Source organism: Macadamia integrifolia, chromosome 4, assembly GCF_013358625.1.
Source record: "Macadamia integrifolia cultivar HAES 741 chromosome 4, SCU_Mint_v3, whole genome shotgun sequence".
In the NCBI taxonomy this organism is placed as follows: Eukaryota; Viridiplantae; Streptophyta; class Magnoliopsida; order Proteales; family Proteaceae; genus Macadamia; species Macadamia integrifolia.
This window is the reverse complement of record NC_056560.1, coordinates 22998780-23016295: the sequence shown is the minus strand read 5'-3', so window position 1 is coordinate 23016295 and position 17516 is coordinate 22998780. Positions and strand designations below refer to the sequence as shown.

At 41.1% G+C, this 17516-nt stretch overlaps 1 protein-coding gene across 1 annotated transcript in view; it reads left to right on the top strand.

Annotated features, from left to right (window-relative positions):
- Positions 1 to 410: 410 nt before the first annotated feature.
- Positions 411 to 17516, top strand: part of LOC122075750 (serine/threonine-protein kinase ATR) — a 57274-nt gene continuing 40168 nt past the window's right edge. Inside the window, exons 1-5 of the mRNA XM_042640897.1 lie at positions 411 to 684; positions 784 to 928; positions 3554 to 3666; positions 4153 to 4487; positions 4605 to 4729. Of these exons, the coding sequence (XP_042496831.1) occupies positions 528 to 684; positions 784 to 928; positions 3554 to 3666; positions 4153 to 4487; positions 4605 to 4729 (875 nt within the window). The 5' untranslated portion in view covers positions 411 to 527. The remainder of the gene's footprint in view (positions 685 to 783; positions 929 to 3553; positions 3667 to 4152; positions 4488 to 4604; positions 4730 to 17516) is intronic.

Sequence of the window (17516 nt, the reverse complement as noted above, 5' to 3'; positions counted from 1 at the left end):
GTATAGTTTAAGACTTGAATTTGATGAGTTTTATTATGCATGATTTTGTGAGTGTTATCGATCATTTGATTAGCGCTGGTGAGGGCTGTACCCTCATATGACATGGGGTTTGGATCGTGACAATTAGAATGTGTATAAAGAAGGAAAACATGCAAATTGTTTCATGAAAAACTTTTTGTGGAGTGTGTCCGTGCACACAGACAAATGGGGCGAAATGACCGACCCGCAATGAAAGGAAAAATGACTATTTTGTGGGTGTTTTCTCGTACACTCCCACTGACCCTGTACCTGCGCCGCACTCCACCATAGGAAGCATTTCCCCAATAAAAAATTATCAACAATGAAAATGAGAATATTGTAGAATCTCTTTGATCAAGTTCAAAAGAAGCTAAACGAAGGTTCTTTTGGGGGGGAAGGGGAGGTGGGCGGGGACCGGGGCTGACGGAAAGTGGTGACTGGAATGGGCGTGACTAATTGAAGTGGCGGTACCGTGGTGGTCGTTTCGAAATCGGGAGGGAAGTACTATCATGGCGAACCTGTCCAGCCTCATTCACGAACTCCGCGAGCGCATCGCTGCTTCATCCTCTTCGCCTCCAAGTAACGGTGACGATGATCCTCTGGAATCCAGATTTCGTGCAGTTCTTCCTAATCTCCTCCAAGCTTACGTTGTCCCTTCTCCCACAGGTCTTCTTCTTCTCTTTTTTCCCCCCCCTCTCCGACTGATACCGTGCTCTGTCCGATGGATTTCTTTATCTATTTTACGAACTTTTTGATCTACTGCAGCCAGCGAGAGAGAAGTCATTGCAGTACTTAAGCTCCTGTCTCAGACCACGCGGATTTTCCCTGGTGTATTTTTTCATGGGAAGGCCGCTGCTGTTCTCCCGGTCATTGGCCGTGTTTTGCCTTTCTTTGCTGAACCTGCATTTCGGTGAGAAACTCTCTCTCTTTCTCTCTCTCTCTCTCTCTCTCTCTCCCTCTCATCTCCTGTTTTTCTCGAGAACTTTGAAATGTACTTTGTTTATTCGGCCTTTATTGGCTCTAATAGTCTGATTCATACTCTTATGCATTTGCTTGTTTGAAATTGGTCCCTGAGTTGTTATAAACTTATCATGCCCGAGCTCAAATAGTATCATTATTGCCTATGATGGTTCTGTATATCGTCATCCTCTGATAGACCTGATTAGTTCCCCTTTAATATGTCCTAATTCTCTTACCAGTTCCATGGTATATGGTGATTGTAATATTTAAAAGTTCTGTGCGCGTAGACTTAAGAATGTTTAGCTTATTTTGACATCTTTTTTTTTCACCTGACATCATCTTCATCATTGGAAAATCTGAAAAAAAAAAAAAAGGTTTCTGATAGATATGGAATGAAGGCTAAGCTACAAGTTGAACAGTTGAAGTAGAATTGTAGTTATATTTTTATGAATTTTTTTGTGAATATAAAAAAAAGGAAGTTTTTAGCTGGTTCTCGGATTGACTTATTCACCCTGGGGGAGAAAAGGGGAAAAGTGTGATATCCCATTTGTGTTATTTCAGATAACTGGATATACTTATGTATTGCACAATTTAGATTTGGCAATAGGTCAGCCGTTGGGAGCATAGTTGTCAAGGTGCAAGGCGACCCAAGGTGATGGAGAAGGGTAGAAAATTAAGGTGACATCAATAAGGCGCCTACGCCCAGGCAGCGCTCTAGGTGACGCCTTGACAACCTTGGTTGGGAGGGAACTTGGAAACATGTAGCTTTTTGGATACATTGTGTGTAAGTGTTCCATCAACTATACGTAGTTGTGCCCGTGTTTCTGGATTTCAAGAGGTTACCATGTTCAATGCTCTGCCTTGAGGTTGAAATATGACATTTATAATTGCCCATGCATCACTGAAGTTTTTATTTTAGGTGAATAAAAAATTCATTACCAAAAAAGGAAAAGAAGAATATACAACCCCTAGGGGCAAAAAACAAAAAAACTGAGAAAAAAGGGCCAACAAATTACAAAGGGGGGGGGGAGGTCTTTGGAGACAACAATAAGCCTGCTTCTTGGGGAATCTCTAACGGCCCGAAGAGGAAGTAGCTTCAGTTTGGAACTAATTTCAAAGAAGATGGCTTTCCACATCAAGTCAAAGGAGCGGGAGTTGGAAGTCCATCTTCGGAGGTTTCGCTCCATCCAATCATCACTGAAATTTAATTATTGAGTGCCTATGTTTTGTATGGGACTCATTTTTTTATCGGTACCTATCATATAGAAGTGGGGGGGGGGGGGGGAGGGAGGTAAAATCTCATCTAAATGAGGTATTCTACATGGATTCTTACCCTCCAATCAGATCTATTCAAGGTCATTCTTCTATTTTTCCTTTTGCTGTCTTTGATCGTATCTAGCTGACCCCATTAAGTTGGGATAAAGCTGAGTTGTTGTTGTTATTGTTGGTGGTGGTGGTGGTGGGGGCGGGGGAGGTAATGGCCAGGAGGCTCGAACTTGATACCTCTTGGTGAGTGTAGGCTTAGCGCACCATAGCTTCACCAACTGCAGTTGGCAGCTTCACCTATACTTGGTTTTGAGCTGATCTATGATCAATTGATAAGACTCATTAATTGGTCATAGATCAGTTCAAAACATGAAAGATTGGTCAGTCAATTGATTGCAACTTTTACCCTAGAGGTGATTCAATGCTAATATCCATTCCATGAGAAATAATAATAGTATCTCCATTGGGGGCAAGACAGCCTGCAGCCATGTCCCTTTTTGCCCTCCCATTGAAACCTATCTTTTCTACAGATGTTTGGAATGTGTGGCACAAAAACTGTGAGCTAGAGTCAGGGCTGCAAACAGTAGATGTCTGGGTTTGGTTCGGACAATGAGCTGGTGCAATTGCTCAGGTTTTGGATGTAGACCTCTTTCTGTGTCTAACCTTGTTTTAATCCTGTTTTGCCATCTCCAATCTCGTTTGTCTAATATTGGGAGAATTAATTCTTAAAAGTGTTATTATAGTTCAGTTTAACTAACGCCAAAAAAAAGACCTTTTTATGGTTTAAACCAAATGCTTACAACTTTCAATTCTAAATCACTAAGCTAATGATCTACCTAGTACTTATGAATTAAATCCACACGTTACTATAATCTATTTTAAACTCTGTAGCCTGAACGACCAATCCTGGGCCCTACCAGTTCTTTATTCTGGGAAAATTTAACCTTTAGGAGTCAGGATATGGATTATGGTGTATGGTAGGACATTCTTGTCTGTGCCTGGCTAAAATGTGTTGGTTCAAAATAGTTTGGATTGGTTGGACAGAACAGTGCCAGCCCTTTACCAACGTGTATAATCTGCGTATTCTTTTGCCAACCTGTCCATGATTGTCTCAGTTATTTCTCTTATAGCTCCTTTTGTACCAAAATGGTGACCAGCTTTACATTCTACCTTTAACCAATATGATTCTGCGCCCTATAATCCCAGTTCTTTCTTGTTTAATGTTTTTTGTTTTTGTTTAGAATGCATGGTTGAGTGTTTCTCGTCTTTCTTCCTGTCCAGAGGATGTTAATTAAATTTAATCTTTCAGCTCACGCCATGGAGTGATTTTTGAGGCAGTTGGATCCCTTCTATCCTTGCTCCGTACAGGAGAACGAGAAGCATACCGCCAGTTCTTCTACGATGCCATGTTGGTGGTTGAAGGTATGCACTGGCACACTGCTCTGCACATTCTTCTCAGACTGTCAAAAGAACAAGAAAAGAATTAGAATTTCAGCAAGGCCTAATTTTACTGAAGGGTAGTGTTTTGCGTCCTTCAAGGACCACAAGGGCTGCCTGTCTGAAGTTTTTAGATTACTCACCGGACAATCTGAGTTGGTCTGTGTGCCACCTCTTGGATGGAGTTCAGTGAAGCTTTCTTTTTTCTCACACTCTCTCCCCCCTCCCCTCTCTATGTTCGTGGATAATTGGTACAAAATAACTGATTCTTGGGTTGCGGCCCATCCAGGAGATGACCAAACAGTTGGATACTTTGGACTAGTTCTCTGCCTAGCTGTATGTACATGAAGGCGCAAAGTTGTTTTTCCCAACAAGGACGCAAAATTCTTACCTTTTTTTTTTTTTCCTGTTTAATTCCTCAAATTTCTGATGCCATAGTCCAAACTTTAATTTTCCCTTTCTTGCGTACAGACCTTTTATATATCGCACTGGCCTATTCTGAAAATTTGGGCACCACAGCTTCCACTAGAGTGTCTTTGAAGTGTTTCTGTGAGTCCTTTAGAGGAATTTCCGGAGTTCCATTTCTCTTAAGTGACCTTCCTGCTTGTTGCAAAGCTACGGATGGCCCTGGTATTTTGATTGACCTGACAGATAAATCAAGGTGGCAATCTTTTGCAACTTGGACCGTCAAGCTTCTCAGCAAATGCCTGACTGATGGAACTCTCTATGTGGAAGGGCTCATCAGTGCCTCATTTGTTTCTGCTACATGTAATCTTCTATGCTATGGGGATGCTGCTATGCAAATGGTGGGTAGTATCTTGAGTTCTTAACCAACGACTGCTTTTTCTTCTTCCTAGTTTTTTCATTTGTAGCAAGGCTAGTTTTATTTATATTTTTATTTTGACATTTACACTCTGTGAAAGGCATGTTTCGACTTTGCACGCATCACAACGTTGGTTATGGATGCTGAAATTGTTCCTAGTGAGAAATTTATTCGGTCAATATCTTCCATACTAGGTGAAGATGACAGTGAACTTCCAGCATTCAGGTATGTATTCTGACAGTAAAGATATTTCTTGCACTGCTGGTGGGAACTCTTCTTATCTAGCTTTGGATGTTGTGCGTTTAACTGGCTGCACAAGTGGAAAAACTTGAGATAGCTTTGTCTATGTATGTCAATGTTGTTAAAATGCCTTGGTGAGCCTAGTCTATAATCTAGTTGGTGAGGTGTCGAGTATCAGTATCAGGCAGCATATCAGAAAGCTAGTTTTTAGAGATGTCATGGAGACATATTGGAGAGAGTCCGTGACATGCTTTAAAGTATCGGTGGTATCGTATCGGTATCGGATGAGATCGATCCCGATCCCTGACCGATCCCGATCGGTTACTTGTATATTTTCAGGGGTAAAACAGTAAAAAATTGTACTTGAAAAAAAAAACAAGGGCAAAATCGATCGATACTCACCGATCCGATCCGATCCAATCCGGATCGGTGTCGGCAGATACCACTATTGATACTGTCCCCTAAATCCATGGTCCGAGAGACACTAAGAGATGCTAGATAGTACGTTTTGATATGCATGGATATGCTTATGATGCATGCAAAGCAAGTGTTTTAAGCATTGTGCATTATAAACAAACAATTAATAATGATAGCTGTTGAGATATGGCCTGGTTTGATTTATTTCTTTATTCCTGTAATGTGTCCATATTCCTTGTACCACATGTTCCACATGTAGCACATGCTAGATAAGGCCTTGAGTTAGCCTTAGCTAGCATGCCTTATTTGTAATTCCTCTTGATTATAAAAATAGTGGTGGCCTCTGTTGCTCTGACAAGCCAGTATTCTCTTCTCTCCTTTATTTTCTACTATTGCCAATCAATGTTAGGTTATCTTTGCCTTCACGGCATCTATGTGATTCAAATTTTCATTGGCAAGTACAATATTGTTAACAACAAAACTAGGGTAGAATGCTTGAATGACCGAAGAGGTCAGTTAAGCCTTTATTTATAATAGAAGAGCATAAAACAAAAGGGAAGGAAATTACAAGTTTGCCACCCCCTCTAGCTGACTCTCATTAATTAGAGTTGGTTAAAGGGGAAAGCCCAATAATGCCCCTACGGCCCCCTAAATTACATATTTTTACACTCCACCTCAAGTTGGAGCATAGATGTCATGTCACACATGCCCAACTTGACTAAACAAGGATAAAACAATTTTCCTCCTAATCCCTCAGTGAACACATCAGCTAACTGATCACCAGACTTCACAAAAGAAACACAAATTAACCCAACATCTAACTTCTCTTTGATGAAGTGTCTGTCAATATCCACGTGCTTAGTATGATCATGTTGTACTGGGATGTGGGGCAATGCTTATAGCAGCCTTGTTATCACAATAGAGCATTATGGGGAGACAAACATAAACACCAATATCTTCTAGTAAGCTGCTCAACCACAAAAACTCACATCCTTTGTGCCATGGTACGAAATTCTGTTTCAGCACTGGATCTAGCTATCACATTTTGCTTTTGCTGTGCCAAGTGACAAGGTTCCCACCTATGAAGGTACAATAACCTGAGATGAACTTTCTGTTGGGGGAGCCAGCCCATTCAACATTTGTATAGACTTCAACTCTGAAGTGGTCATGAGGAGAGAAGATGATCTTTTTTCCTGGAGTTGACTTCAAGTATCGCAGGATACACAAAACAACTTCCATATGGGAGGAAAATGGATCATGCATAAACTGACTCACCAAATTCACAATTGCAACAATATCAGGCCATGTATGGAAGAGATAGATCAGTTTGCCTACCAGCTGCTAATGTCCTTTGTCAGTAGGATCACCCTCTTTTTCCTTGAGCTGGGTACTAGCTTCCATAGGAGTATCGTAAGAATGACAACCCAATGAACCAATCTTAGACAACAGATCGAGGATGTACTTCCTCTGGGAGAGAAAAATGCCTTTTGAAGACCAAGCAACTTCAATCCCGAGAAAGGACTTTAGTTTTTCAAGATCCTTTATTTCAAACTCACGGCCAAGAAATCCCTCAAGATGACCAATCTCAACACTATCATGCCCTGTCACCATGATGTTATCCACATAGACAATAAGTATGGTGATCTCATCACTAGACCTTTTTATGAACAATATGTGGTCAGCATTGCTTTGCTTATATCCCACAGAAGTCATTGTCTTGTGAAATCTCCCAAACCAGGCTCTAGGTGACTGCTGTAACCCATACACGCTTCAACTTGTAGACCTTCCCTTGAGTCTGATGCGGATCAAAGTTTGAAGAAGGGGACAAAAATAAGATTTAAAAGTACTGTTCACGTGAACTGTAATTTAGGTTCATACCTCCTTTTTTAGTTTCCTATTTAGTTTAGTTTGGTTAGTTCCTATTTTATTTCTTTCTTAGTGAGCAAGTTCGTCCTTAGTCACTAAAGTCCATTAGTTTCCTTTTCTGTTATTTCTCTGTGTCTGCAATGTAGGGCTATTTATAGCCCATTGATCATAATAAAAGTAGATTTGAGTTTAAAAAAAAATAAAAAAGAGAAAAAAAAAAAAAAAAAAAAAAAAAAAAAAAGATGGCTTATGCTGTTTTTCTGTGGGATGGAGTTGGATGAAAGGCCCTAGGTGAGAAGCCTAAACTTGAGGGGTGAGATGCCCAAAACCTATCCTTCTTCTTCCCCCTTCTCAACCCTCTATTGGTTTCTCTTTTCTTCTTTAATATTTTCTTTTTTAGCCTTTGTGAGAGTGCTTGAGAGTTATTTGAAGATCTGAAGTTCAGGCTACAGATCAGCTAGAAGTACACCCATAGGTCAAGGATTGATTTCTCTACTGTCAGGGTTTTGAAAACTCTGGATTGAAGTCCAGATCTCCCAAACCAGCCAGCAGTTCAAGCTCATCTTTTGAAGGATACCTGGAAAAGTTACTAAGGGATCTTCATTCTAATTTTGAGGATCATCCGATGCCAAGAACCTTAGATTCTGAAGAGTGGTAAAAAGTTTTTTAATTCATGTCGACAACACAAGCTTCAATTCACTTATTGGAATTGTCTCATTTTTTGAGGGTTTGTTGAGCTGTATAGAACCTTTATTTACTCCAAGTTTCAGCTCCATCTGAGTTACGTTTTATGAGTAATCGGAATATTCTCTATTCAACCAGAATTTCAGACCTTGCCTGGGATTAGGATGACTTGTGATTCTAGTTTTACATCAATTGGTATCACAACTTAGTTTATTTGAGGAGGGATCAACATTATTTTTGTGAGGAACTTACTTTATACGTATTCCTTGAATGGGTAGATGTATTGGACGTGTATTTTGACAACTACAACTTGATAGAGATGCAACAACTTCGATATGCTTGCTCCCAGGTGAGTGATTGTGCTCGAATAAAATGGAGGGTCTTTGAAAGACAACTTCGAGCTCAAGGAAGTGAGCCTAGGACTTGGAAAGAGATGAAGTATGTGTTGGCGGGCATGTACCTATCGTTCACGTACATCCCTCTACTAGAGTCCCCTCTGAAGCCATCTGTTGATTTCCAAAAGCCATCCATTGGTAACAAGAGCATAAATGAATTAGTAGACCACTTGGCCACTATGAGAAGACACCTTCAACCAAAGCACGAGAACCTGAAGTTGAGGCTAGTGTGGAAGAAATTCTAGTAATTCCTACTGTTGAGGAGGAGTTAGTCACTAATGTTCCCATCATCGAGATTCATGTGGATGAAGTCGAAAGCGATATAGTCGTAATGGTGGACAAGGAGATTAAACTCAAGGATAGTGACACTACAACAACTGTTACACCCGTGCCCTAATCCGGTCTAATTTGAACTGTTGTGACAGGCCTCGGATCGGAGATCGGAAGTACGACCGGTTTTTGGCTTGCGGCTGCACATTGCTGAAGAGGTAGAGATGACCCCACATGTTCGTGCATTGCGTGCCTATCTAATTGGAGAAGATTTATACCTTCCGATACCAGACGGTATGTGACCTGACTCCCCACACTTGATTTTTAGCACGCATTAAAATTTCCAAAAGGCCTTGAGCATGTCCGAGGGCAACCACCCATGCGAGACCAACTATGGGACAGCAAGCTGTCTTGGCCACCGGAAACAAGCCACCGGAAGCAGCCTGGGCCTGGATTCGATGCCTGTTTCCAGTGGGTTGACAGGCTGCTGTCAGGCATCGTAAATGACTCCGGATGATCCCAAATCATCCTCCACACCTTCCTCGTGATGTGAGCACTTTATGGACCTAAATGTGTGGGTCCTCGTGCCCCGAAATTTATGTTAACCCCGATTGGTTCAAAAGGGGTCCAAACCAAACAGACGCTAAGGTCCATTTAAGTTATAAGTTGGGAAATGAGGGTTCATTTCCTCATTTCCCTTGTGCTCAACATAGGAGAGGAGAGAAAGAGGATAGGAAGGAAGAAGAAGAAGAAGGAGGTTGGAGGCCTACCTTAGTGCCGGCTGTCGCCTTGTTGCCGGAATCGTTGCCAGAGGTAAGTACAACCTCCCATACCACTCTCTCTCTTCATTTCGACCTAGACAAAGCTAGGTATGGATGGAATCTTGGTGTACAAACCATGTTGAGGTTGTAGGATGCGTGTTCTACCCTCCTGGTGTTGTTGCCGAGCTCGAACCAAGCCCGGTGAGCTCCGGTAACATGAGTTGCCAAAAGACCAAATAGGGTTTTGATCGTTCAATTGACGTATCTCCTAAATGGCTTAGTGGAATTGGAATTTTCTTATCTTAGAATGATGTTAGGAACATCCCCTACAAACTCCACAGAACAAATCCCGACAATCGGGCCTGAGCCGGAAAACCCCAAATTTGGTGAACTGCCTTGAACCACCATCAGAACAGCCCACTGGATCCATTGGGTCTGTTTCTGGTGGCATATTTCTAGTGGACATGTGAGCTTTACATGCTCTGTCACCTCCACCAGAAATAAGACTGATATTTCCAGTGGAAATGCCTTGTTTCCGGTGGGTGTTTCCGGTGACAGTACTGTCACTTAGGAACAGTGTCTGTACCCTTTGGGGGGTGACCTATGTGGGTCCCTCCCGATGTTTTTGATGCGCACTGATGTACGGTTCCCTTGTGTTTAGGACAGTGACGCGCACGTGCCCCAAAAGCCGGAATTGAATTGATCGATTGGTGGCCGTACTTGAACCTGAACACACCCTATCGTAAACCAGGTGAGGGATGGACTGTGTTTATTTTTAGAATGTTTATTATTATTAAATTGCTCACATGCTTAAAAGTATATATTGAATTGTAGTTGCTCACGTGCGATGATTATATGTTACATTTGTCATTTACGATTATGATATGAACTGTATGGAGATGTATGATGGGATCCAGTGTAGCCGAGGTGGTGTCGGTTCCGTGATCGCAGTGTGTTTGGTTGTGTGTGTGAGACGGAATCCGGCGTGGTCGAGGTGGTACCGGTGCCGTGATTGCCGTATGTATGTTGCATTCATGTATTGATTATATGCATTAAAGTTAGTTGTAGTCGCATGTTACACTTTGTGGCCAAGGTCTCGCTGGCATCGTGTACCCCAGGATTGCATTTGGAAATGGATGCGCTTCGTAGCCGATGATTGGTACCGGTGTCGCGTAGTTCATACTCAACTGTGATATGTGTGCTAGATTAGGTAAACGGTCTCGGGTTTCACTTTGTGGCCAAGGGCTCACTAGTATCGTGTACCTGGGACTATATTTGGAGATGGATTACACTTTGTGGCTGAGGTCTTGCCGGTATCATGTAATTCATACTAACTGTATCACTATGAAGGCATGTAGTATATTTGTGATTAGGTATCACTCCCTATGCTACGAACCCTTGCCAACAGGGGTTGAGGTGTTGGATAACCCATTGTGGTATGTTCAATGTGCCCTTCCGGAATGTCACACCCGCGGTACAATGTGATTGTAGCCAGAGGCGGGAACCTGTCCGACGTGGCCGATGATGTACCGGTGCCATAACTAGTAGGAGGGGGTTATCAGGGGTTTCCTGGGTGACCCATGGACGCATACGGGGACCGACAGGCTTCTAATCACGGCTGGGGTTTGTATCCTTGCGTAGTTGATGGCGGTTCCGAGACGAAAGATACATCCTAATGTGCCGTAGTAGCATTTACCAGACTTAGTTGTATTGTTAGGTGGATAATAATAAATGAACTGCATCACGAGCATCATGGACTATGTGTTTAATTTCTGCAATCATGCATCATAAATTATTACTACTATTATCTTGCTTGGATGTGCTTGACCTCACCCCTCACTGAGCAAGTTAGAAAGCTCACCCTCCGTATACACCCCTTTTTAGATGATGATGCAGGTACCATGGTGCCAATGGCAGGTGACCCAGTATCTTCTGGGTCAGAGTATAGTGTGAGCGACTGGTGGATGCCAGAAGCGGAGGAGCACGATTAGGACTGTGCTTGCGACCACTGTGCTTAAGCCGCGTCGTGAGATTGTACATCATACTTCGATACTTTTGGATATAACTGTGGATTGTATCTTTTGTTGAGGTTATATTATATGTTATGGATGAATGTAACAGAATAACTCGGTTATTGCTATTATATAATCATTAGATGTTTCCCCATTCTAATTATGATTCCGCTATTATACTCTGATGTCGCTGCTTATGGTGGTTTGTGATGTGAGATTGTGAAAATGTTAAGGTACTGCTATCAAAGATCCTGGTAGGTTTGTAAGACAGGTACGTGTCTTACTCACACTGCCGGTATTCCTAATGGTAAGCTGGGTCTACTGGAAATGGGGTGTGACAACAACTGTGATGATCATGAACAACCAAGAAGAAGCTCCTAAGGGGCTTGAGATTGAAGATGTGGTAGAACCATCAACCGAACCGATCGAAAACCACTAGGTAGATGAATCAAAAGAGTTCTATGTTGCATTGTAGTTTGAAGAGGTCGAAGACACGGCTGATATTACTCCCCTACAGAAAGAAATAGAACCTACTGACAAGGTAATTGAAGACCCATGTGTGGATGACCTATGGATACATCCGATGACATTAAAGTTGAACACATGGAGTTCATTGTCCCTTTGAAGTACTTCGAAGAGCGTTAACCTTGCCTCTATGAATACTTCCGTAATGTCAAGGAGTCAGTAAAACAATCACCCTTACATTCTTCAAAATTTGAGGACAAATTTATTCTAAAAGGGGAAGAGTTGATGTAGATCAAAGCTTGAATAAGAGGCCAAAAATAAGAGTCGTAAACATGGCAGTAACATGAGTTACTTTTCACATGACACTACTCATGTGAACAATAATTTGGGTCCGTATCTCCTATTTTAGTTTCCTTTATAGTTTAGTTTTGTTGGTTCCTATTTTATTTCTTTCTTAGTGAGCTAGTTAGTCCTTAGTTACTAAAGTCCATTAGTTTCTATTTTATACTAGTTTCCTTCTCTGTTATTTCTTTGTGTCCAAGCAATGTAAGGGTATTTAAAGCCCATCGATCATAATGAAAAGTAGATTTGAGTTTGACAAAAAAAAAAGATGGCTTATATTGTTTTGCTGTGGGAGTAGTTGGGTTAAAGGCCCTAGGTGAGGTGCCTAAACTTGAGGGGTGAGATGCCCAAAACATATCCTTCTTCCCCCTTCTCAACCCCTTATTGATTTCTTTTTTCTTCTCTCTTATTTTATGTTTTAGCCTTTTTGAGAGAGTGAGAGTTATTTGAAGATCTAAAGTTTAGGCTACAGATCAGCTAGAAATAAACCCATAGGTCAAGGAACAATTTCTCCATTGTCAAGGAGGTTTTGGAAACTTGGATCAAAGTCCAGATCTCCTAAACTAACCAGCTGTTTAAGCTCATCTTTTGAAGGATACTAAAAATGTTACAAGGGATCTTCATTCCAATTTTGAGGATCATCCGTTGCCAGGAACTTTAGTTTATGAAGAGTGGTCAGAAGTTTCCCAATTCATGTTGACAACACAATTCTCAATTCAACCATCCGAATTATCTCATCTTTTGAGGGTTTGTTGACCCATATAGGACCTTCATCTACTCCAAGTCTCATCTCCATATGAGTTACGGTTTGTGAGTAATTGGAATCTTCTCTATTTAGCCAGAATTTCGAATCCTGCTTGGGATTAGGATCATTTGTGATTCTAGTTTTACATTAGAATACCATCGCTAGAGAACCTTGGTGGAATATTTATGTAGACTTCTTCATCAAGCTTTCCATAGAGGAAAGCATTCTTCACATCAAGTTGTTGGAGATCCCATCCCAGATTTACAACACAAGAGAGCAATACCCTTACGGTTGTTAGTTGGACAACTAGAGCAAACGTCTCCTAGTAGTCGATCCCATATGTTTGAGTGAACCTTTAGCCACAAGCCTTGCTTTGTACCTGTCCACTGTGCTATCTATCTTCTGTTTACAAACACCCACTTACAAGCAACTGTCTATTCCCAGGAGGAAGAACCACAAATCCCATGTAGCGTTCTTTTTCAGGGCATCCATTTCTTCCACTATTGCTGCCTTTCATTTTTCATATGCAAGAGCTTCTTGCCAATTTCGGGGAATACACACAGAAGAAAGAGAAGACACAAAAGCCCGATAAAAGGGAGAAAGGGAATCATAAGAAATACTATGGGATATGGGATGTTGGGTACAAGTTTAGTGCCTTTCCTAAAAGAAATAGGTTTATTAGGAGAAGAATATATACGTGATGAAGTGTTAGGCTCTGGAATAGGTTTGGATTTAGGGCTGGCGATGGGATGTGCAAAGGTGTTGTAGTGATGGTGGTGGTCTGAAGTTGCTTATTTCTGGTGTAGCCCCTACGATAACCTGAAGGTTTGAGTCATCAATCTGCCTCTGAAATTCATTAATGGTCTTCTAAACTGGAGTCATCTGCTCCTGAGGTGGAACAGTAGTCTCAGTCACACTCTCCTTCTGACGGGAGGACTATCAGAGGATGACGAGTACACTGGTGGAGCATTATCAGCACTATCAATACTAGACTCCCCCTGAAGAGGTGGCAAGGAGTAGTAGCCAACGGATTTATGAAACACAACATCTATGGTTATTATAGTATGCCTAGGAGGATGGTAACATTTGTATCCCTTCTGTGTTGGAGAGTAACCCAGAAAGATACATTTAAGGCTCCAGAGTTCTAATTTCCCTGGAGAGTGGAGAGTGGAGAGTGATGATTCCGAGCATAGCATGCAACACCCAAATATCCATGGAGGAACCAGAAATAATGAAGTCCCTTGAAGAATATCAATAAGAGTCTAGGAAACTAGATAAGTAGCAGTAAGGACAACATCACTTCAGTACTGAGATGGAACGTGTCTAGCAAACATTATGGCTCTAGAAATTTCGAGTAAATGCCGGTTCTTATGCTCGGCTACCCCATTTTGAGCTGGGGTACCAACACAATTTGTCTGATGAATTATCCCATGGTCAACAAGATACTGTTGGAGCTAACCCTCCATGTATTTATTGCCGTTGTCACTAAGAATAATCTTCAGAGTGGCATTGAACTGTGTCTGAATCATCTTATGGAACTTTTAAAAACAACTGAATACTTCACTTTTATGCTGCATCGTGTATACCTAAGTAGTTCTTGAGTGAATCGATGGAAGCCACAAACCATTGTTTACCAGAAATTGATGTTTGGTGAGCCGGACCCCACACGTTAGAGTGAACCAAATGGAAAATAGGACTTCTTTTATTTTTTTCTATTTAAAGGAAAATAGCTAGAACGAGTCTATTTAGCCAGAGTACAACCTTCACAAAAAAAAAAAAAAAAAAAAAAAAAAAAAAAAAAAAAAAAAAAAAAATAATATCCCTAGTACATTGCTTAACCAACTGCAGAAATAAAAAAGATAAAGTCCCAAGCGGAGGGTGTCCTAAACGGCAATGCCGTTGGTGTGGATCAAGCAGAGTGAAGCTGATGAAGTGGCGGAGTGACTGCAGCTGTGGAACAAAAACCATCATCAAGCAAGTAGAGATCACCCTGCACCTTACCACATCCAATCGTCTTCCCTGTTACCAGATCCTGAAAAAGACTGTGGGAAGGAAAAAAGGTGACTTTGCAGTTCAAGTCCCTAGTAATACTCTTAATGGAGAGCAGTTTAGAAGTAAAATTAGGGAACGTGAAACTGAAGATAAATTAATAGTTGGAGAATGCTGAATAAAACCCTTTCTCGAGACACTGGATAGGGAGCCATTTGCTACCAAACTTTATCTCTGCTTGAGGTGGGAGAATATCGGCAAAACAAGTTGGAAGAACCAGTCATATGATCAGTGGCGCCGGAGTCAATGATCTAGGGACTGAAGACAACTGATGCACAATAACCACCAAACAAAATACCAGAATGGGAAAAGTTGGAACCTGAAGGAGTTGCTGAATTGGGAGGATTCGAAGCAGCTGATGAAGTAGAGGCCTTTAGCATGCACTAGAAAGCCTAGAGTTCTTCTTGGGAAAGACCAAAATCTATTGCAGGTGGTGTGTCAACAGTCTCAACTTGATTGTTCTAGTTCATACAGACCAGTTCCACTCCTGTCATAGATGGATCATCTTGCACTGAGGATACCACCAAGGAAGTTGTTAAATGTGAACACTGCAACAAGCCATACTATAACAAGGCCACATGTTGAAAACTCCATGGTAAACCAGCTGATTTTGAGGCAAAGCATGGTCGTGGTTGATCCAAAACCAAATCCAATCAAGTTGAGACTGTTGACACACCACCTGCAACACTCCTCCGTATTTTTCAGTGGTGGGAGGATGAAGCATAGTAGTACGACAACACTCCTCCGTATGAACTAGAACAAAAGCCTATTCCAAAGTAGGGAAGGGAGACCTGCTAAGGGCCTGGACATGGATTTGATCATTGTCAACATGCAAACCAGCCAAGAAATCATACACTTTGATTTTGTCCACATACTTGCGATAGGCAACAATGTTTGATGCATTGGTAGGTTAATAGTTGGCGTAGTGATAAAGCTCATACCACGTACTTCGATGTTCAACATACTATTTAGACATAGACAGTTCTTTCTGAGTAGTGGTATGGACTCTCTTACGAAGGTCATAAACCTGAGCATCATTCCCTACTTGTCCATAGTTTACCTTTGGAACGGACCAGATCTGGGCAGCAATATCGAACAACAATAAACCTCTAGTAGAGGCTCCTCCAAACATCAGCTGGATCTGAAAGGGGGAACCCTAAAATCAATGGAGTCCTCCAAAACACTGATTTCTGAAAAATCACAGATGGGTAGGGAAAGCACTCCAATTGCTATCTTGCAAGGTTTTAGGGTTTCTACCATTGAGGTGAGATAGAGGGTAGCAACTAGATTCATAAGAATCACTTATTAGTGCAGCCCTATAAGGGAACCATTGAGGTGAGATAGAGGGCAGCAGCCAGATTCATAAGAATCACTTCATTAGTGCTGCCCTATGAGAGATTTAGAGAGACAAAAGTAGAGAAGAAGGTGGATGATGGGTTTGATGAAGGCTTGTGATATAGGTAGGGGAGAAAGGAGGGAGGCTAAAAACCTAGATCAGAATTTTTTGCTTTGATACCATGTTAGCAGCAAAACTAGGGTAGAATGCTTGAATGACCAAAGAGGTCGGTTGAGCCTGTATTTATAACATAAGTCCTAAGGGCATAAAAGAAATGGGAAGGAAATTTCAGTTCGATTTAAAAATTCCTTACTGAAGTTTTTCTTTTTTTCTTCATTGGTATATAATTATACAATTTTTCAGGAGATTTTTTTTTTAACCTGTATAGGGAGAATTTGTTTTGAGCAATTTACATCCCCCTCTCTTGTACTTCGCCGTTATTACAAATACCTCACCTGTGTTTTCAGAAATTACATAATCCTCCCTTGTAATCTGTCAGTTTTTACTAAAATACTCACTGTTAATTAAGATTAATATATCGATAATACCCAATTTACCCTTCAATATTGTTAAAAGACTATTTTACCCTTCCAACCACAAAACCTTGATATACATGGAGACTTCCCATTTCAACCCACCTCCGCCCCTTCTTTATCTTCTCCGGTGAAAGGCGAACAATGAACTTAGGCTACCGACGTAGAACTCCGGCGATGTTTGAGTGATAATCAACGCTAACCGGTTAACTTCGAGCGTCAAAACCCCATTTGCGGCTGGAGAAATCTGAAATTGGCGATGTTCGAGTAATAACCGTCGCCTGATCACTACCTCACCTTCGCTGGAGATGGTGACTACCTCTTTCACAATAGTTAGGTTTTCATTACCCTAAGTCTTCTCTTTTCAGTTTTGGGGATAATGGTTTTTAAGAAACACTAGGGGTAAAATAGGCATTTGATTTGTGGTTGAATTACAAAAGGCGAAAATTGTCTTTTACAATTCAAAACTAACACCACATTAATAATGTCATCTGACAGGGGAGCATTATGTAATTTCTAAAAACACGGGGAAAGGGGATGTGATAAGAGCAAAGTACAGGGGAGGGATGTAAATTGTGCATTTTTTTTCTCCTATCATTTCATAAAAAGTTGCCAAACTGGGTGGATATGTAAAAGATATTCTTTGTTTTCCATCACTTCGACATGTATAAAATTTTTTTTATGGCATTTCATTTCTTATCGTATTTTTCAATTGATTGTTTCTTAGGCATATATATCTCAATGGGCAATTCCATCGTTTATAGTAAACAAATAGGTTTGCATCCGTTACTCAGTTGAATTTCATTCTCAGATTCAACCATATACCCTCCCAAGTATTAACATTCTTTTCTTGTATCTTCAACCAGTCATTTCATTTTAGAGTTTTAAACTCACTGT